General features: G+C 47.1%; 1 protein-coding gene across 1 annotated transcript in view; it reads left to right on the top strand.

Moving 5' to 3' along the window:
- The window catches only part of LOC126999298 (fat-like cadherin-related tumor suppressor homolog), a gene marked incomplete at its 3' end in the record, with an annotated part of 100729 nt that overhangs the window by 19246 nt on the left and 59225 nt on the right, over positions 1 to 22258 (top strand). The window contains 2 exon segments of the mRNA XM_050861731.1: positions 12791 to 16003; positions 16497 to 16698. Of these exon segments, the coding sequence (XP_050717688.1) occupies positions 12839 to 16003; positions 16497 to 16698 (3367 nt within the window).

Consider the following 22258-nt stretch of genomic DNA (forward strand, 5'->3'; position numbering starts at 1 on the left):
ATTTTGTGTTTGATGTTATACGAAAAAAAGAAAAAGGAAAATAACAAAAGGGATGTATTTTGTGTTTGATAAATAAAGAAAGAAAAATAAAGGAAAATATAAAAAGCGGATGTATTTTGTGTTTGATGATAAGTGAAAATAAGGAAAATAAAGGAAAATATAAAAAAGAAATGTATTTTGTGTTTGATGATAAATGAAAATAAGGAAAATAAAGGAAAATATAAAAAGGGAATGTATTTTGTGTTTGATGATATATGAAAATAAAGGAAAATATAAAAAGGAATGCATTTTGTTTGATTATAAATGGAAAAAAGGAAAATAAAGGAAAATATATAAAGGAATGTATTTTGTGTTTGATGATAAATGAAAATAAAGGAAAATATAAAAAGGAATGCATTTTGTGTTTGATTATAAATGGAAAAAAGGAAAATAAAGGAAAATATATAAAGGAGTGTATTTTGTGTTTGATGATAAATGAAAATTAGGAAAAATATAAAAAGGGTGTATTTTGTTTGATAAATGAAAATAAAGGAAAATATAAAAAGGAATGTATTTTGTGTTTGATGATAAATGAAAAAAAGAAAATGACAAAAAATAGATTAATTTGTGTTTTGTGTTTGAAGAAAAATTAAAGAAATGAATAAAAATAAGGAAAGAATGAATAAAAAGGAAAAAGAGAAAAAATATAGATCAATTTATGTTTTTGTGTTTGAAAAGAAATGAAAAAAATGAAGTAAAAATAAGGAAAGAATGAATAAAAAAAAAAATATGGCAAAAAAATATAAAAATCAGATCATTCTTGTACTTGGTGATACATAAAAAAGGAAAGTAAAAAAAAATAATATTCTTCCTTTTTCTCCTTCCCTTTTATATTTTATCCTCCCTTCTTTCTTCCCCCTTTCTATCTCTCCCTCTTCTCCTCCCTTCTCTCCACCCTTCCAACTATCCCTCATTCCCTCCCTTCCTCCCTTCCCTTTTAGATTTTATCCTCCCTTCCTTCTTCCCCCTTTCTATCTCGCCCTCTTCTCCTCCCTTCTCTCCACCCTTCCAACTATCCTTCATTCCCTCCCTTCCTCCCTTCCCTTTTAGATTTTATCCACCCTTCCTTCTTCTCCCTTTTTATCTCTCCCTCCTCTCCTCCCTTCTCTCCACCCTTCCAACTATCCTTCATTCCCTCCCTTCCTCCCTTCCCTTTTAGATTTTATCCTCCCTTCCTTCTTCCCCCTTTCTATCTCGCCCTCTTCTCCCTTCTCTCCACCCTTCCAACTATCCCTCATTCCCTCCCTTCCTCCCTTCCATTTTATCTTTTATCCTCCCTTCCTTCTTCCCCCTTTCTATCTCTCCCTCTTCTCCTCCCTTCCAACTATCCTTCATTCTCTCCCTTCCTCCCTTCCATTTTATCTTTTATCCTCCCTTCCTTCTTCTCCCTTTCTTTCTCTCCCTCTTCTCCTCCCTTCTCTCCACCCTTCCAACTATCCTTCATTCCCTCCCTTCCTCCCTTCCATTTTATCTTTTATCCACCCTTCCTTCTTCTCCCTTTCTATCTCTCCCTCCTCTCCCCCCTTCTCTCCACCCTTCCAACTATCCCTCATCCCCTCCCTTCCTCCCTTCCATTTTATCTTTTATTCACCCTTCCTTCTTCTCCCTTTCTTTCTCTCCCTCTTCTCCTCCCTTCCAACTATCCCTCATTCCCTCCCTTCCTCCCTTCTCTCCACCCTTCCAACTATCCCTCATACCCTCCCTCCATCACTCCTTCCTTCACCCTCCCTTCCTCCCCTTCCTCCTTGCATCCCCCCTTTAGCATCCCTTTCTCTCCCACCTTCTTCTCTTCTCTTAGGTGATAAATAAAAAAATTAAAAAATAGGAAAATAAGCCAAAACAAAGTATATAGGGGTGTCTAATTTGTGCTTAATAATAAAAGAAAAAAGGATTACATGGCAAAAAAATATGAAAAGCAGATCATTCTTTTGTGTTTGATGATAAATTAAAAAGAGGAAAATAAAACAAAAAATATAAAAGAAAAAGGACTTACTGATTTTATTTTTTTTGTGTGTGTACGAAGGTAAATTAAAACAGTGAAGGGAAAATAAAAAAATGAATAATTAGAGATAATCCATTAATTTTGTGTGAGTAGATGAAAAATGCAAAATAAAGAAGAATGAGTTAGGAGAAAGAACGAATGAATGAAAGAAGAATGAGTTAGGAGAAAGAATGAATGAATGAAAGAAGAATGAGTTAAAGAAAGATAGAATGAATGAAAGAACAATGAGTTAGAGAAAGAATGAATGAATGAAAGAAGAATGAGTTACAAAAAGATAGTGAATGAAAGAAGAATGAGTTAGAGAAAGAATGGATGAATGAAAGAAGAATTAGTTACAGAAAGATAGAATGAATGAAAGTATGAATGGAAGAAGATTGAATGAAAGAAAGGGTTGAAAACAATGGTAGAAAAAAGTGATGTTAGGAATGAAAGAAATACTAGAAAACAAGGAAAATAAACAAAATAAAAACTCAATATTGTGATTGAAGATAAATGGAAAAGACTGCAATAAATATCAGGAAAGAATAGAAATAGATAAAATAAATAAAAAATCATGATATCTCTGTATTGTGATTGCAAATAAATAAAAGTGCAATAAAATATAAGAGAGACAAGCGTACAGTATAAAGAGGAAAGAATTGTATATCTGTTCATAGCGAGTTTGAACGTAAATAAAAAAGCAATCAAAAATATCGAAAAAATAAGAAACGGAAAAAAAATGTATCTATATATAAACACTTTTTCAGACCTACGTACCATTAATTTCAATCCTAACATTACATTTTTCTACCATTATTTTCAACCCTCTCTTTCATTCATTCTTCCTTTCTCTAACTCATTCTTCTTTCATTCATTCTATTTTTCTCTTAACTCATTCTTCTTTCATTCATTCTATCTTTCTCTTAACTCATTCTTCTTTCATTTATTCTATCTTTCTCTTAACTTATTCTTCTTTCATTCATTCTTCTTTTCTCTAACTCATTCTTCTTTAATTCATTCTATCTTTCTCTTAACTCATTCTTCTTTCATTCATTCTATCTTTCTCTTAACTCATTCTTCTTTCATTCATTCTATCTTTCTCTTAACTCATTCTTCTTTCATTCATTCTATCTTTCTCTTAACTCATTCTTCTTTCATTCATTCTATCTTTCTCAACTCATTCTTCTTTCATTCATTCTATCTTTCTCTAACTCATTCTTCTTTCATTCTTTCTTTCATTCTCTTAACTCATTCTTCTTTAATCCATTCTTTCTTTCTCTGACTCATTCTTCTTTCATTCATTCTGTCTTTCTCTTAACTCATTCTTCTTTCATTCATTCTCTCTTTCTCTTAACTCATTCTTCTTTCATTCATTCTTCTTTTCTCTAACTCATTCTCCTTTCATTCATTCATTCTTTCTCTGACTCATTCTTCTTTCATTCATTCTTCCTTTCTCTAACTCATTCTTCTTTCATTCATTCATTCTTTCTCTTAACTCATTCTTCTTTCATTCATTCCATCTTTCTCTTAACTCATTCTTCTTTCATTCATTCTATCTTTCTCTTAGCTCATTCTTCTTTCATTCATTCTATCTTTCTCTTAACTCATTCTTCTTTCATTCATTCTTCCTTTCTCTGACTCATTCTTCTTTCATTCATTCATTCTTTCTCTGACTCATTCTTCTTTCATTCATTCTATCTTTCTCTTAATTCATTCTTCTTTCATTCATTCTATCTTTCTCTTAACTCATTCTTCTTTCATTCATCCTTTCTTTCATCCATTCTTTCTTTCTCTCACTCATTCTTCTTTCTTTCATTCAATCTCTCTCTTAACTCATTCTTCTTTCATTCATCCTTTCTTCCATCCAATCTTTCCCTCTCTAACTCATTCTTCTTTCATTCATTCTTTCTTTCTCTAACTCATTCTTCTTTCTTTCTCTAACTCATTCTTCTTTCTTTCTATAACTCATTCTTCTTTCCTTCTCTAACTCATTCTTCTTTCATTCATTCCATCTTTTTCTTAACTCATTCTTCTTTCATTCATTCTGTCTTTCTCTTAACTCATTCTTTCATTCATTCTGTCTTTCTCTAACTCATTCTTCTTTCACTCATTCTATCTTTCTCTAACTCATTCTTCTTTCATTCATTCATTCTTTCTCTAACTCATTCTTCTTTCATTCATTCATTCTTTCTCGAACTCATTCTTCTTTCATTCATTCTATCTTTCTCCTAACTCATTCTTCTTTCATTCATTCTATCTTTCTCTTAACTCATTCTTCTTTCATTCATTCTATTTTTCTCAAACTCATTATTCTTTCACTCATTCTTTCTTTAACTCATTCTTCTTTCATTCATTCTATTTTTCTCAAACTCATTATTCTTTCACTCATTCTTTCTTTAACTCATTCTTCTTTCATTCATTCTATTTTTCTCAAACTCATTATTCTTTAACTCATTCTTCTTTCATTCATTCTTTCGCTAACTCATTCTTCATTCATTCATTCTTTCTTTCTCTTAACTCATTCTCCTTTCATTCATTCTTTTAACTCATTCTTCTTTCATTCATTCTTTCTTTCTCTAACTCATTATTCTTTCTTTCTTTTAACTCATTCTTCTTTCATTCATTCTTTCTTTCTCTAACTCATTATTCTTTCTTTTTAACTCATTCTTCTTTCATTCATTCATTCTTTCTCTTACTCATTCTTTCGTTCATTCATTCTTTCACCTAACTCAGTCTTCTTTCATTCATTCTATCTTTCACTCATTCTTCTTTCATTCATTCAATCTTTCACTCATTCTTCTTTCATTCATTCTATCTTTCACTCATCTTTAACATTCTTCGTAATATCCATTCTTATGCTCAAACTGTTAATACACCCGCGACTGTTTGCTTTATTTCCTCTCCATAACAAACAAACAAACAAAAAACGTCATTTCTCCGCCATTTCTCTTTTATATATTTTGTTTCGTGTTTTATTCGTGTAACTCGACACACACACACAAATAAATAAATAAAAAACACGGTCGAAAAGGCAAAAAAAGAACCGACGAACATGTGAAAATAAAAATAACAAAAATAAAACGAGATATTAAACAAGTATTTCCGCGTCACAAAAAACACCCGCTGGAGGCATTGCGTGTGTGTGTGTGTATGTGTGTGTGTGTGTGTGTGTGTGTGTGTGTGTGTGTGTGTGTGTGTGTGTGTGTGTGTGTGTGTGTGTGTGTGTGTGTGTGTGTGTGTGTGTGTGTGTGTGTGTGTGTGTGTGTGTGTGTGTGTGTGTGTGTGTGTGTGTGTGTGTGTGTGTGTGTGTGTGTGTGTGTGTGTGTGTGTGTGTGTGTGTGTGTGCGTGTGTGTGTAGCTGTCTGTCTTTCTGTCTGTTCAACTATGTATTATTTTTTATACCTTCCTGTGTGTGTGTGTGTGTGTGCGCATCCATCAAACAGTATGTAAAGAGAGAGGGTGTGAAACGCATTGTTATTTATGAAACTGAAACAGACACACACGAACACACACACACACACACACACACACACACACACACACACACACACACACACACACACACACACACACACATTCTTTCGTCCCTCGCTCCCTGCATCCAAAAACACTCACACATACATACTTATAACACATATATACATACATACATACATTTATACATACATACAAACTGAATTATCAATATAAAACCATGATCAAGAATATTAAGCCAAAACAAATCACAGTGAAAATAAAAATAAATATCGGAAAATGAATTAAAAAAAAATGCAATGCAGAAATTGAATCAAAGTAAATAAATATGTAGATTAATACGGCGATGGTGACATTAGTAGTAGTAGTAGTAGTAGTAGTAGTAGTAGTAGTAGTAGTAGTGGTGGTGGTGGTAGTAGTAGTTGTAGTAGTAGTGGTAGTAGTAGTGGTGGTGGTGGTGGTGGTGGTGGTAGTAGTAGTAGTAGTAGTAGTAGTTGTAGTAGTAGTAGTAGTAGTTGTAGTAGCAATAGTAGTAGTAGTAATAGTAGAAGTGGTGTTGGTGGTGGTGATAATTCTAGGATATACTTATTAATAGTGGTGACAAAAATGATGATGCAAGTAGCGGTGATGAGAATGGTGATGATGGTGATGCCTAGGAGTAACGAAAGGGATGATAACGATGGTGATTAATGATGGTGTTGTTCTTAGTGGTGTTAACGATGATAATGGTGGTGATGATGGTGAAGATAGTGCGCCCCTCCGCCAGATGACCCCTTCTACACGCCTGAAGGGACGCGGAGACTAAGCTGTGTATTAACTCCCCTTCATTATACTGCCATTAACTTCCCTTCACTTCCCTTCACTTCCCATCATCTAAACTCACCACTCCCTCTCGCATTCATCCCCCTTCCCTTCTCTCTTTTATCTCCTACCCACCCTTCCTTTTTCCCCCATTCTATCTCCCTCTTCTCCCTTTTCTCCTCCCTTCCAACTCTCCATCGTTCTCTCCCTCCATCACTCCTTCCTTCTCCTTTTGATCCTTCTTTTCCTCTTCTTTTTCTCCTTCAAGTTTTTGTTTTTCTTCTTCTGTTTCTTTTTTCCTCATCTTCCTTTTCTTTTCCTTCTTCTCTTCCTCCTCCTCTTCTTTTTCTCCTTCTTCTAGTTCTTGTTCTTCTTGTTTTGCTTGTTTTTCTTCCTCTTCCGTCTCTTCTCATCTTAAACCCCCCTCATTACACTACCTTCCTCTTCCCTTCACTACCCTTCACCTCCCATCACTTTCCCTTCTTCATTCCTTTCCTTCTCTTCCTCCTTTTCCTCCTCCTCCTTTTCCTCTTCATCCCCCTCTTCTTAAAACCCTTCTTATCACTACCATTCCCTTCCCTTCACTTCCCTTCACCTCCCATCACCAAAATTTTCCCTTCTTCATTCCTCTCCTCCTCTTCCTCTTCTTCCACTTCCTCTTCTTCTTCTTCCTCTCCTTCTTTCTCTTTTTGAAATTTCTTCATAACACTTAGATGCTCATCCCCTTCCCTTCCCTTCACTTCCCATCACTTCCCATCGCCACAGCTCTCCTCTCCCTCTCCTCCATCTCTATCCTCCTCTCTCTTCTCTTTCCTCCTCCTCTTCCTCCTCTTCTGAGCAGGCCTCTTACCTCCAGCGGGCATTCTCCCTTCATTTCCCTTCAGTTCCCATCACCTTATCTCTCCCCTCAGCATCCCACTCTTCTTTCTAATTAGACTTCTCCTCCTCATCCTCCTCCTCCTCCTCCTCCTCCTCCTCCTCCTCCTCCTCCTCCTCCTCTTCTTTTTCCCAACTCCCCATCACTTCCCTTCACTTTCAATCACTCTTACTTTCTTTCTATCGTCTTACTTTCCCTTTCAAATTATACCCCATTCCCTTCCTTTCTTCCTTCCTCCTCCTCCTCCTCCTCCTCCTCCTCCTCCTCCTCCTCTTCCTCCTCCTCTCATTTCATCTTTTCTCTCGTCATTCTCTTCCATTTGACCTTTCCCCTTTGTTCCCCTCCTTTCCTTCCCTCCTTCTCCTCCTCCTCCTCCTCCTCCTTCTCTTCCCCTTCCTCTTCCTCTTGTTTCATCTCTCACTTCCTCCCTCTCCTCTTTTTCTCTCCCTTCCCCTCTCCCCTCTTCCTCTTCCTCCCCCTCCCCTCTTTTTATCCCCTCCTGTCTTTCTCTCTTCCTCTTCTTCCTCCACTTGTTTAATTTCTCTCATTTCCTTCCTCTCTCTCCCCTTCCTCCCCTCTTCCTCCCCTCTTTTTCTCCCCTCCTATCTCTTCCTCCTCCTCTTCTTCCTCTTCCACTTGTTTCATCTCCCTTCTCACTTCCTATCACCTCTTCCCCTCCTCCTCCTCCTCCTCCTCCTCCTCCTCCTCTTCCTCCTCATCCTCCTCCTCCTCCTCCTCCTCCTCCCCCTCCTCCCCTCACTTTCCCTCTCTCACCAGGTAACAGTTAATTAGCTTCCCGTTAAGGTGTACCGGAAGTTAAACACTACCTGTGTACTCTCTCTCTCTCTCTCTCTCTCTCTCTCTCTCTCTCTCTCTCTCTCTCTCTCTCTCTCTCTCTCTCTCTCTCTCTCTCTCTCTCTCTCTCTCTCTCTCTCTCTCTCTCTCTCTCTCTCTCTCTCTCTCTCTCTCTCTCTCTCTCTCTCTCTCTCTCTCTCTTATCTTTCCTCCCCTCCTGCTCCTTATCTTTCAACTCTTCTCTCTCTCTCTCTCTCTCTCTCTCTCTCTCTCTCTCTCTCTCTCTCTCTCTCTCTCTCTCTCTCTCTCTCTCTCTCTCTCTCTCTCTCTCTCTCTCTCTCTCTCTCTCTCTCTCTCTCTCTCTCTCTCTCTCTCTCTCTCTCTCTCTCTCTCTCTCTCTCTCTCTCTCTCTCTCTCTCTCTTATCATCTCTTTCTCTCCCTTCCTCCTTTCTCTCCCTTGTCTCTCTCCTCCCTTCTTCCCTTCTCTCTTTTATCTCCTATCCACCCTTCCTTTTTCTCCCTATCTATCTCTCCTTCCTCTCCTCCCTTTTTTTCTCCCAACTCTCCATCGTTCTCTCCCTCCATTACTCCGCCCTTCTCTCTTCCCATTAACCATCCCTTTCTCTCCCACCCTTTCTTCCTCCTCCCTTTTTCCACCCTCTCTCCCTCCTCTCTCTATCTATTATCCACCTTTCCTCTCTCCTCCCTTCCATTCATTCCACCTCTACTCCCTTCCTTTCTATCCACCCTGACTCTCTCCTCCCTTCTCTCCTGTTTCCTTACTATCAACACCCTTTTCCTCCCTCCCTTCATCACTCCTCCCTTCCCCCTTCTCTCCCTTCTTTATCCACCCTTCCACTGCCTTTCTCCCCTTCCTCTCCCCCTTCCTCTCTTCCCTTCTCTCTCCACCTTTCCAACTATCCACTCCACCCTTCCCCCTTCTCCCTCCCTTCTCTCCCTTCTTTATCTCCTTTATCCACCCTTCTACTGTCTTTCTCCCCTTCCTTTCCTCCTTCCTCTCTTCCCTTCTCTCCCCACTACCTCCATCACTCCTCCCTTCTCCCTCCCTCACTCCCTTCTATTAACCCTTCCTTGTTCCTCTTGTCCATCTTCCCTTCCCTTCCCTTCACTCCCTTCATCCTTCCTCCCCCTTTCACTCTCCCCACTACCTCCATCTCTCCTCCCTTCTCCCTCCCTCCCTTTCTTCTCCCCTCCCCTACCCCCTCTACCCTTATATTCACCCTTACTCCCTTCTATTAACCCTTCCTTGTTCCTCTTGTCCATCCTCCCTTCACACCCACCCTTCCTCCCCCCTTCATTCTCCCCTCTCCCTCTCTCCCTTCTTTTATTTATCCACCCTTCCTCCTTTCTTTCTATCTATCCTTCCCGTCCTCCCTTCTCTCTCCACCCTTCCAACCCTCCACTCCCCAGCCGCGATCACTCCTCTATTTCTCACTCCCTTCAATCCCCTCCCCTCCTCCCCTCCCCCCAGCTGGCCCGACCTGGTGTAAACTCGGTGTAAACTTGAGGCGGACGCGTATAAACCCCGGCCGACCAGATGGTGCGGCCCCCCCTTTGTTTATAAACTTGGGAGAGAGAGAGAGAGAGAGAGAGTGAGAGAGAGAGAGGGAAGGGGTGTGGATCGGAAGGGTGATAAAGGAAGAGGGGAGGAAGGAGAGAAGGAAGGAAGGAAGAAGAGAGAGAGAGAGAGAGAGAGAGAGAGAGAGAGAGAGGAGAGGGAGAGGTGTGGATCGGAAGGGAGAACGGAAGAGGGAAGGAAAGGAAGGAAGGAAGGAGAGGAAGAAGGAAAGGGGAGGGCAGAGAGAGAGAGAGAGAGAGAGAGAGAGAAGGGGTGTGGATCGGAAGGGTGAGAAAAGAAGAGGGGAGAGGAAAGGAAGGGAAGGGGAGAGGAAGAAGGAGAGGGGACGGGCAGAGAGAGAGAGAGAGAGAGAGAGAGAGAGAGAGGTGGATCGGAAGGGTGAGAAAGGAAGAGGGAGGAGGAAGGAAAGAAGGAAGAGGGAAGGAAGGAAGGAAGGAGCAAGAGAGAGAGAGAGCTAGAGAGAGAGAGCGAGAGAGAGAGACAGGGGGAGGGGAAAGATGGGAGCGGACGGGAAGGAAAAGGGAGAGGGAGAGGGGAAGAATGGGGAGGTAGAGGGGAAGAAAGGGGAGGGAGAGGGGAAGGAGAGAGAGAGAGAGAGAGAGAGAGAGGTGTCAAAGGGGTGTGAAACGGAAGGGTAAGAAAGGAAGAAGGGAGGAGAAGGGAGCAGTGTGAGGGGAGGGAAGGGGAGAGGGGAGGGGAAGGGAGACACATTTCTCCCCTCTGAAGGGTAAAAATATATTGCTGAGGGTAACTCTCTCTCTCTCTCTCTCTCTCTCTCTCTCTCTCTCTCTCTCTCTCTCTCTCTCTCTCTCTCTCTCTCTCTCTCTCTCAGTATTTGTATTTTTCTCCACTTTTCACCAAATTCTCTGTTTATTCTTTTCTCTCCTCCTCCTCCTCCTCCTCCTCCTCCTCCTCATTTAACCCTTCTTCCTCGTTTTCTTTCTCCTCTTACTATTCATATTATATGACTGGGCGGATAAATGGCAGATGGAGTTCAATGTAGTGAAGTGCAGTATTCTGAGTGTAGGTAGGAACAACCCCTCACATAACTATTTCTTAAATGACAATCTCATATGTAGGTCTGGGTGCGAGAGGATTTAGGGGTCTTAGTGAGCTCTGATCTCCGTCCAAAGGGCACAATGCATTCAAGCTAGAAATCGAGCTAATAGGGTACTGGGATTTATTTCAAGGAGCGTAAGCAACAGAAGCCCCGAAGTCTTCCTCAAACTATATTTAGCATTAGTTAGACCTCATCTTGACTATGCGGTTCAGTTCTGTTCACCCTACTATAGAATGGATATCAAAATGTTAGAATCGGTGCAGAGGAGGGGTTGAGAAACTTGCCATACGAGGAAAGACTCAAACAGTTAAACTTTCATTCTCTAGAAAGGCGAAGGGTGCGTGGAGACATGATAGAGGTTTATAAATGGATGAATGGCTTTAATAAGGGAGACATTCATAAGGTTTTGTTGGTAAGAGAACCGGGTAGGACACGAAGTAATGGGTTTAAACTGGATAAATTCAGATTCAACAGGGACATAGGCAAAAATTGGTTTACTAACAGGGTGGTGGATGAGTGGAATAGGCTTAGCAGTCATGTGGTGAGTGCCAATACAATTGTCACATTAAAAAATAGACTAGATAAATTCATGGACAGCGATATTAGGTGGGGTTAGATACACGGGAGCTTAGGGTCAAAGGAGCTGCCTCGTACAGGCCTACCGGCCTCTTGCAGACTCCTGCGTTCTTATGTTCTTATGTTCTTATGTTCTTAAGAAAAATAACGTAAAAAAAAAAGCAAAACGTATTGAAGTTTGATTTTTTATAAAGGCAAAAAAAAAAAAGTGAAAATGAAGTGTTGACGAGAAGGAAGGGTGAAGGGAAGGAAGGAGGGAAGGAAGGGAGGAAAGGAATAGTTATGTGAAGGGAGTGATTGAGAGAAAAAAATAAAGGAGAGATAAGTGAAAGATGTCGATAGGTAGGAAGGGCGAAGGAAGGGAAGGGGCTGGGAAAAGAAGTGAAGGGAGGGACTGAAAGAGAGAAGAGGAAAAAGAAAGGAAACATGAAAGGGAAGGGAAAGTAAAGAGAAGGAAGGAAGGGGAAGCGACGGAAGGAAAGGATAACTGGAGGGTTGAGGAAGAGAAGAGATGAGAAAAAGGGTGAAAGAAAGGAAGGGGAAGGGAGGAAATGGAGGAGGAGGAGGGGAATAGGAGAGAAGAGATGAGAAAGAGAAGGAGGTTGGGATAAAGGAAGGGGAAGAGAGGAATGGAAGGGTAAAGAAGGGGGAAGAAGGAGAGAAGGGATGAAAAAAACTAAACTAAAGGAAAGGGGAGGGAGGGAATGGAGGAAGAAGGGAATAGAAGTGAAGGAGAGAAGAGATGAGGAGGAGAAGGAGATTGGAACAAAGGAAGGGGAAGAGAGGAATGGAAGGGTAAAGAAGGGGGAAGAAGGAGAGAAGGGATGAAAAACCTAAAATAAAAGGAAGGGGAGGGAGGGAATGGAGGAAGAAGGGAATAGAAGTGAAGGAGAGAAGAGATGAGGAGGAGAAGGAGATTGGAATAAAGGAAGGGGAAGAGAGGAATGAAAGGGTAAAGAAGAAGGGAAGCAGAGAAGGGATGAAAAAAGCTAAAATAAAGGAAAGAGGAGGGAATGGAGGAAGAAGAGGGATGAAAAAGGAGTGGAGGGGAGAGTGAGTGAGGGTCTGTGGGGGGAAGGAGGAAGTGGGGAGTGAAAGGCTGAGAAGGGGAGAGGAGGGAAAGAAGAAGGGGGGAAGGAGGGAAGGGGACGCTGACGAACTTGGGAGGGGAATAAGTGAATGGTTGTACTTGTGAGGGGAAGTGCTGGGGGTGAGGGGAAAGAGAGGAGGGGAAGGGAAGAGGGGGGGTGAGGGAGGCAGGAGAAGAGGAAGGAGAAGGATGAGGGAAAATAGGGGAAGGAGTTAAAAGAGGGGTTGTGAGGGGGAAGAGGAGTGAGTGTGAAGGGAAGGAGGAAGGGATGTGAGAAGAAGAGGGGGAGGAGAGGAGGGGATGTGAGCGGGAGGAGGAAGAGAAGGGGGTGTGAGTGGGGGAGGGGTGGGAATGTGAGGGGGCGGTCACCGTCGTGTTGGGTTTGTCTGCTGTGATGGTTTATGTACGTCCTGGCCCTGTGTGTGTGTGTGTGTGTGTGTGTGAGAGAGAGAGAGAGAGAGAGAGAGACCTAACCCCGTCCCTCTTCTCCCCGCAGGTGCAGTAGCATGGTGAGGGCGGCCACACGCGGGGCGCCCCAGGCAAGATGACCCGGCCGATGCCCCACCCGCTCCCGGCCCGCCCCGCCCCGGCCCCGCCCCGCCGCCCGCCGCCGCGCGCGCCGCGGAGGACGTGCGTCAGATGGCAGCACGTGGCGGTGGTGGCGGTGCTGGCCTCGTGCTGCGGGCTGGCGGCGGGCGGCGGCGGCGGCGGCGGCGCGGTGCGGTTCACTGCGCCGCTGTACAACGCGAGCGTGCCCGAGAACGCGCTGGCCAACACGGCGGTGGTGAGCGACGCCATGATGGGCGTGTACCTCAGCGACGCGTCGCTCAGGATAAAGTACCGCATCACGGACGGCGACGACAAGAACTTCTTCAAGGCCGGCAAGCGCGTCGTCGGCGACTTCTGCTTCCTGGAGCTGCGCGTGCGGCCCGACAACCACGACGTGCTCAACCGCGAGAAGCGTGACCAGTACCGGCTGCGGGTGAAGGCGCAGCACCGCCGCCACGACGGCACCAAGGAGGACCTGCCCGGCGCCGTGACGGAGGTGCTCATCACCATCACGGACCTCAACGACCTGTCGCCGCTCTTCATGCAGGACGAGTACCACGTGCGGCTCAGCGAGGACACGCCGCTGCACGCCTCCGTGGGCCGCGTCAAGGCCGAGGACCCTGACGACGGCCTCAACGGGCAGATCTACTACAGCTTCGCGCGGGCCACGCCGGTCTTCGCCATCCACCCCACCTCCGGCGTGGTCACGCTCACGCGGCCGCTCAGGTTCTTAGAGCAGGCGCGCTACGAGCTCACGGTGCAGGCCCAGGACCGCGGCCGCCAGCAGCACGGCCGCTGGCTGCGCCCCGCCACGCTGTACGTCAACGTGACGGAGGAGAACCTCTACGACCCGCAGATTCTGGTGACCAAGCTGCCGGAGTCGGTGCCGCGCGCCCACCTCTCCGTGGTGGCCATCGTCAACGTGGCGGACCAGGACCGCGGCCGCAGCGGCGAGGTCAAGTCGCTGGAGATTGTGGAGGGTGACCCGGACCGCGTGTTCCGCGTGCTGGAGGGCTCCGCCGCCAACGAGTTCAACCTGGCGGCGCTGGACACCATCGACTGGAGCGACTCGCCCTTCGGATTCAACCTGACGCTGAAGGCGACGGACGGCGGCACGCGCGCCAGGTTCAGCTACAAGGTGGTGCGCGTGGCGGCGCCGCCCGTGCCAGAGCAGGAGGCGGTGTTCACGCAGGAGATGTACGAGGCCACCGTCAGCGAGATGGCGCCCGTGGGCTCCCGCGTGGTGCAGGTTGGCCCGGGGCTGCCGGGGGCGCAGCGCCGCGTGCAGTTCTCACTGGTGGGCCACCGGGACGGCACCTTCCAGATCGACGCCTACTCGGGCGTCATCACCACCGCGGCGCCGCTGGACGCTGAAACGCACATCGAGTACACCCTCACCGTGGCCGCCGCCTCCCCCGCCGCCGCCGCCGCGCCGCGCCAGCAGACCTCCGCCAAGGTGCGTGTGCGCGTACTGGACGCCAACGACAACACGCCCATGATCGTGGCGCCGCAGGGCGTCGTCCGCGTGGAGGAGCACAAGCCGCCGGGCGCCCTGGTGACCAAGGTGCGCGCGCAGGACTACGACTCCGGCGAGAACGGCTACGTGTCCTACAGCCTCGCCAATGCCGACGACGTGCCCTTCCGAGTGGACCACTTCACGGGCGAGGTTGAGACCACGCGCACCCTGGACTACGAGACGGAACGCCGCGTGTGGCGCCTGCTGGTGCGCGCCTCGGACTGGGGGTCGCCCTTCCGTCGGCAAAGCGAGAAGGTCATCACCGTGAACGTTGAGGACGTCAACGACAACAGGCCGCAGTTCGAACGCGTCGAATGCCGCGGCTACATCGACCGCTCGACGCCGCCCGGCACCGAGGTCGCCACGCTGTCGGCGGTGGACTTCGACCAAGGCAATATCATCAGCTACCGCGTGCTGGCCGGCAACGAGGACCGCTGCTTCGAGCTGGACCCCACCTCGGGGGTGCTGACGCTGACCTGCGACCTGCACGACCTCATGGTATCTGAACGCGTTCTGAACGTGACGGCCACGGACGGCCAGCACTTCGCCGACACCCTCACGCTGAGCCTACAGCTCGCGCAGCACCAGAGCACCACCGCCGACTCCTACACCACGCTGGCCTGCCGCGAGGTGGACGTGGCGCAGCGCCTGGCCGAGCAGCTCGCCCGCGCCGCCGAGAACAACCGTCCCGACGACACCGTCAGCCTGCTGTCGCCGCCCTCCATCATAGTGAACGCCCACGCGCCCGAGCTGCAGCACCTGCCGCTGGAGGTGCGCGTGCGCGAGAACAGCGAGCCGGGCACGCTGGTGCTGCACATGGCGGCGCTGGACGGCGACGAGGGCTACGCCGGGCACCTGGTGCACGCCATCTCCTGGGGCAACGAGGACGCCGTGTTCGACATGGACATGGAGTCCGGCGCCCTCACGGTGGCGGGGCTGCTGGACCGCGAGCGTGTGGCACGCTACAACCTCAACCTGACGGTGTACGACCTGGGCCAGCCGCAGCGCTCCGCCTCCCGCCAGGTGGCCGTCACGCTCGTCGACGAAAACGACAACGCGCCGCACTTCGACAAGCCCGCCTACAGCTTCTTCCTCCCCGAGAACGTGGCCAACGGCACCAGCGTATACGAGCTGCGCGCCCACGACCCCGACGAGGGCCTCAACGGAGTGGTGACCTACAGTCTGGCCACCGACACCCGGGACTTCCGCCTCGACCCCGTCAGCGGGCGCCTCAGCGTCGCCTGGCCGCTGGACCACGAGACCCACGAGGTGTACGAACTGCGCGTGGTGGCCACGGACGGCGGCGCGCGCTCGGCCCACGCCTACGTCACTATCCAGGTGGCCAACATCAACGACTGCCCGCCGGTGTTCCCGGACGAGCGGTCGACGGCCGTGCGCGTGCCCGAGGACCTGCCGCTGGGCGCGCTGGTCACGCTGGTCACGGCCCACGACCCCGACTCGCCGCGGCTGCGCTACTCGCTGCTGGGCGGCCACGAGGACATATTTGAGCTGGACGAGGACACGGCGGCACTGCGACTGGCGCGGCGCCTCGACTACGAGACGCGGCCAGCCTACAACATCACCATCCGCGCCACGGACGACGGCACGCCGCCGCTCGCCGCCACCACCTACGTCATCGTGCAGGTGAGTGGGCGCCACTTTGTGACACTGGCGCTGCCCGGTACCCTCCGGGCCGCCCGCCACTCATTGACTCAGCTTTGTGTTGACCATCTTGCTACCTCAGTCATCAGTGCCTTCACTCTGCCGCCGAAGAGTTATTCCCGAAACTAAATGACCTTTTAACAACCTTGCATCTCGCGCAACCTTTCTTGTTTACTAAGATTATCTTAGCAGGCTTTTTCGTCATTCATAAGCCGTTAGACTTTCTTTCCAAATTCTTTTTCATGTCCCTCAGTCCCTCAGCCCACGGAAGTAGAGTTAGAAACGGTGTTAAGCCTCTAAGCCTTTAGACTCGTGACCCTTGTGTGTTCCAAAGCCACCAAAGTGTTGGGCAGTGCGTCAGGTCAGGGCCGCCAGCAGCCGGGGCACAACACAGCAGGTCAGGACGGCATGTGTAGCTCCGCCATGCCCTTCCCCAGCCCCTCCCCTGCCCCCCTAACCCCCCTCCGCCCCCCAGGTGGTGGACGTGGACGAGAACGTACACACGCCCGTCTTCATGAAGGACGTGGAGGAGGCGCGGGTGGTGGAGTCCGCGCCGCCCAACACCCTCGTCGGTACCTTCAGCGCCGTGGACGGGGACTCCAACCCCTCGGACGCCTTCGTGAGCTACTCCCTCGTGGGCCCGGAGGGGCGTGGCGTGTTCTACATCGACCAGACGGGTGAGTGTGGACCCTCGACTTGTTGTGTGTGGATGGTCGACTTGTGTGTGGATGGTCGACTTGTTGTGTGTGAGAAATCGACTCGCTTGTATAAACGATAGATTTGGTGGTGTTGAACGGTCGACTTGGTTGTAAGATGATTGAAAAGTGGTCGACTTGGTTGGTCTTATAAAACGATCGGCTTGGTTGGTCTTATAAAATGGTCGACTTGGTTGGTCTTATAGAAAGGTCGACTTGGTTGGTCTTATAAAACGGTCGGCTTGTCTGGGTGAATGATCGACTTGGTTTTATAAGACGTTAATTTGGCTCCGTGAAAGATTGACTTCATTATCACAATCTTATTTTTATTTATTTTTTGTAAGCGTGTACCTTGCTCTTACGTCACCTGTCTCCTCTTACCTGTCTCATTAATACCGAACTTTCTGACCTCCTCCTCTTCTTCTATTAAAACTTGCCCCAAACATCTTTTCTTACTTTGCTTTAACTCGCTTCTTCTATTCAAAACATCTCGCAATTATGACGTTTCTACATTTTTTTTTTTCGCTTTCACTTCTTATATTAAACATTCTATTATTTAATGACTTCCTAATGTTTTTTTTATCTGCTCTATTTCGTCTATTAAACATTCTCTCCTATTTTACTAGTTTGCTATTTTTGATTTTTTTTTCATCTGTTACTTTTCCATTTAAAATTCTCTTCTATGCATAACACTTCTAGCTTTCTTTTCTTCATCTCTTCTTCACTTTCATCTTTCCCTTCTTCATTTTTTCTTCCCTTCTATTATCCGTTTCTTCATCCTCTTCTTCTATTTTTTTCCTCCTTTTCTTCATTCTCTTCATTTGTCTTTTTTTTCTTTATTTTCTTCTACACTTGTCTTCCTTCTCTTCAATCTCTTCTACACTTCTCTCTTCTTTTTCTTCTTCCACTTATTTCATATCTTCTTCTTTATCTTCATTTCTATATTACGAGCTCATTCATATCGTTACCTAACACACAGAACAACTCATCTTTTACTAACCTTACCGCATTAACTATCCTTCAACTAACTAACTACGCATACGTCCGGGGGCGCGTCGCTTCACTCACTCGCCGCCTCCACTTCCAGACGGTCCCCCTGAGCAAGCCCTAACACAGCCACCCTATCCATCCTAAGGGCCGTCTTTTTAAACATTCCGTCACCTACGTTCACCAATTTGACAAGGCTTTCCTAAGAGTTTGGGGCACTTCCAGGAGTAGTTTTATGACCCTGGTGGTAGTGTGACCCTTCTTTTGTACCGTGAACCTAAAGAAACCCTCAATAGAACCTGATTGACCCTCTCTTTGACCTTTAGAAGTAGTTGATGTGAGAAGCGTTGGTGTCTTAAAATGCGGCAGTCAGTCCCTTCTGGCAGGACCGATCGACTTGCCCCACCCATGAGCTACGTGGGCGTCCCCTTGGGCTCCTCCACTCAGGGTTGTCTCGTGCATAAACAACCCTATGAGCAGGATCGACGTTCGGGAGGCGTGCCATGTACCCCTATAGCCGGGATTGGCGTTCACGGACTAAGCTGGTATCAGGCCTCGATTTAGTTTCATTGCGTCGCTCGCTGGTTCAACACGAAGTCATTCCAGTTATTCCAGTGCTGTCCACATGCCTTTAATAACTCCAGGCTTCATGCTCACCACCACCACCACCATCACCACCACCACCACCACCATCACCACCACCACCACCACCACCATCACCACCACCACCACCACCACCATCATGCCCACCACCACCACCAAATCAAATCCACCACCATCACCATCATGCCCACCACCACCACCACAACAACAACATCAACAACAGCAACAAAAAGAACACCATAATCACCACCACCATCACCACTACCACTCCCCCCACTACTACCACCACCACCACCACCTCCACCACCTCTACCACCTCCACCACCACTACCACTACTTCCACTACCTCTACCATTACCACTACCACCACCACGACTACCACCACCACCACCACCACCACCACTACCACCACCACCACCACGACTACCACCACCAACAACAACACCACCAACAACAACAGCAGCAAAACAAGAACACTTAACACCCCCACCGTCACCACCCCACTATCACTTCCCCCCCCCCCTCCCCCACCCACCCCCACTACAAATCCCGAAGCCAAAGCGAGCCGCGCCGTTCCCCCAAAAGAACGAGACACATCACATTCTTTTAAGCTTCCATAGCGACCGCCAATCCCTCAGTCGATAGCATGAGGCGAGGGGGGGCGTACGTGTCGCTGCTCCCGCCATGAATGTTGCAGCCCTGGATGGGAGGTGTTGCAACAGGTAAAGGGATGGGAAGGGAGGAAAGGGGAAGGGATGGTGAGAAGAAGGAGGGATTTAGGAAGAAGTGAAAGAAAAGGGGGAAAAAAGGAAAGGGAAGGGGAGGAAGGAGGGGTTAGATGGGGAGGAAGGGAGAAAGGGAGAAAGGAAGGGTAGGAAGAAGAAGGGAAGGGGAAGAAGTAAAGGGAGGGAAAGGGAAGGAAAGGAGGGAATAAAAAGAGTTAGATGAAAAGACTATGAAGGAAGGGTATGAGAAAGGGAGGAAGGGGAAAGGGATGGAAAGGGGAGGAAGGTAAGAAGAGAGAAGGGGAGGGATATGGGGAGGGCAGAAAGGTAAGGGATGAGAAGGGGAGGAAGGGCAGGGGGGAAAGTGAAGGGGAGCAAAGAGGGGGTATAGGAAGGGGAAGGGGAAAGGGGGGGAAGGGGAAGGGATTGGAAGGGTTTGTGGTTATCAGTGAATGGCTAAATATGGGATTGGAATAAGAGGTTTTTGTCGAGAGAGAGAGAGAGAGAGATTATTACACACACACACACACACACACACACACATGCAGGTAAACACACACATATATATTCATCGACCTTGTTTACTTTTATCGGTAGTGAAGAGAGAGAGAGAGAGAGAGAGAGAGAGAGAGAGAGAGAGAGACTTAGGATAAAACGTAAATAAGAAAGGAAAGAAGAGGGATATAGAAAGGGAAGAGGAAGAAGAAATGGGAGATAGAAAAGAGGAATAAGAGGAAGGGAAGGAAATAAACAGGGAGGAAGGATAAAGTGGAGGAGAAAGAGGGAATAGGAGGAAGAGGAAGAGAAGGAAAATAGGGAATGAAGGAAACTGGAAAGAGGAGAAAGAGGAAGAAGGGAAGAGAGATAGGATTGTAAAGAAATGAGAAGAGGAAGCGTGGGAGGAAAGATAGCGAGAGAGAGAGAGAGAGAGAGAGACGCTAAAAGCCACATACACGAGAATACAACCTCGAGAGAAGATGAAGAGAGGAGGGAATAAAGGAGGAGGAGGAGGAGGAGGAGGAGGAGGATTTATGCATTATGCTCTTCACATGATGTTTCTTCTTAGTGCTCTCTCTCTCTCTCTCTCTCTCTCTCTCTCTCTCTCTCTCTCTCTCTCTCGAATAGTTAGCCCTCTGTTAGGTAGTTTCAAGTTGGAAGGAGTTTGCATTTAGTCTTCCTCCTCCTCCTCCTCCTCCTCCTCCTCCTCCTCCTTCGTGTCTTTCCTCTCTCTAATTTCCACTTTCCTCTTCTTCCGAGGCCATTTAGAAAGGGAAGAAGATTGTTATAGTACGCTTCTCTCTCTCTCTCTCTCTCTCTCTCTCTCTCTCTCTCTCTCTCTCTCTCTCTCTCTCTCTCTCTCTCTCTCTCTCTCTCTCTCTCTCTCTCTCTCTCTCTCTCTCTCTCTCTCTCTCTCTCTCTCTCTCTCTCTCTCTCTCTCTCTCTCTCTCACCGTGGCACAGACAGCTTTAAAGAGCCAGTGACACACACACACACACACACACACACACACACACACACACACATACACGGCCCTTCAGTCCCTCATTTCCCTCAATTCCCATCATTATCTCTCCCTTCCTTCCCCTCTTTATTGCTTTTTATCTTCGCTCTTGCCTTTCTTTTCATCTCCTCTCCTTTCATCTTCTTCCCTTTACTTCCCTTCTTCATTGCTTCCCATCACCTAATTTTTCTTTTATTTCATTTATTCTCATTCTTCTTCCCTTTTCTCTTCCCTTTTTATCTCTTTCCTTCACTCCCCTTCTCCCTTTCTTTCCATCATTTTCTCTCCCCCCTCATTTCCCTTCTTCCCTTCTTCACTTCCCTTCTTCATTGCCTCCATTCATCTTTCTTCCCTTCTCTTTATTCCCCTCTTTATCTTCGTTTCCTTTCTCCTCTCGTTGCTTCCTGTTTTCTCTTTTCCTTTTCCTCTTTCCCGTTTTCCTTCCATTCCCCTCGTTTTCTTCTCCCTCCTGTTCCATTTACTCTTTTCCTCCTCCCTCTCCTTCCCTTTCATTGTTTTTTCTTCCTTTCTCCCCCTCTTTCCATCTCCTCTTCCTCTTTCCTCCACACCTACCCATCCTCATCCTCCTTTTCCTTTCCTTCCTTTGGCTCTCACTCCCTTCCATTTAATTTCTCTCCTTTCCTATCCTTCCCTCTTCCTTCTCTTATCCTTCACATCTTTCCACCTTCCTTCCTTCCTCACCCCCTCCCGCTTTTCCTCCTTTCTCCCTGTTCCTTCACACCTCATTTCTCGCCTTCCCTCCTCCTCTTCTCCCTCCCCTTCTTCCCTCTTACCTTCACCTTTCTCTCTTTTCATCATTCCTTCCTCATCTTCCTTTCTCTGCACCTCCTCATCTGCAGTTCTGGTCTCCTAATTACAAGGACATTGATTTGCTCGAAAGTACGGCGACGCGCTACGCATTTAAGACGCAACCTTACGAAGAACGACTCAAGCGACCTAACATCTTGACGTTGGGAAAGTGACGACCACGGGGAGACTTGATCCAGGTCCTCAAATACTTAAACTAGTTCAGCAATTTTGATTACTCCAAGCGTTTTGCACTCCAGTCTAGGATAAGGACAAGAAACAACGATCAAACAATTCAAGCGAAGCGATGCAATGCTGATATCGGCAGGAGTTATTTCTCGAACAGAGTTGTCCGCCACTGCAACAGCCTTCCTGCAGACGTAGTTAGTGCGGAAACGATCACCTCCTTTAAGAATCGCATTGACCGTCACTTTGCTGCCTTAGGGGGGAAGGTGAACTTACCCGCGTACGTACAGAAGTGCATTAATCTATTCCGCAGGTCATTCAAGTAGCCAAGGAATCGATTCATCACTAAAACAAGCAGGTGGATATGTGAAATTGTGTAGGTGGATGGGTATATTAGATTAGGTTAGGTTAGGTTAGATTAGGTTAGGTTAGGTTAGGTTAGGTTAGGTTAGGTTAGGTTAGGTTAGGTTAGGTTAGGTTAGGTTAGGTTAGGTTAGGTTAGGTTAGGTTAGATTAGGTTAGGTTAGGTTAGGTTAGGTTAGGTTAGATTAGGTTAGGTTAGGTTAGGTTAGGTTAGGTTAGGTTAGGTTAGGTTAGGTTAGATTAGGTTAGGTTAGGTTAGATTGTTGTCTGCTCGTCCGTGTTTCCATGTTTCCCTTCCCTCATCTCACCGCCTTGCCCTCCTCCTTCCTTCCGCATCCCATCTTCCTTCATGCCTCATCCCTCGCACCTC

This window comes from Eriocheir sinensis, chromosome 16 (genome assembly GCF_024679095.1).
Source record: "Eriocheir sinensis breed Jianghai 21 chromosome 16, ASM2467909v1, whole genome shotgun sequence".
NCBI classification, from domain to species: Eukaryota; Metazoa; Arthropoda; class Malacostraca; order Decapoda; family Varunidae; genus Eriocheir; species Eriocheir sinensis.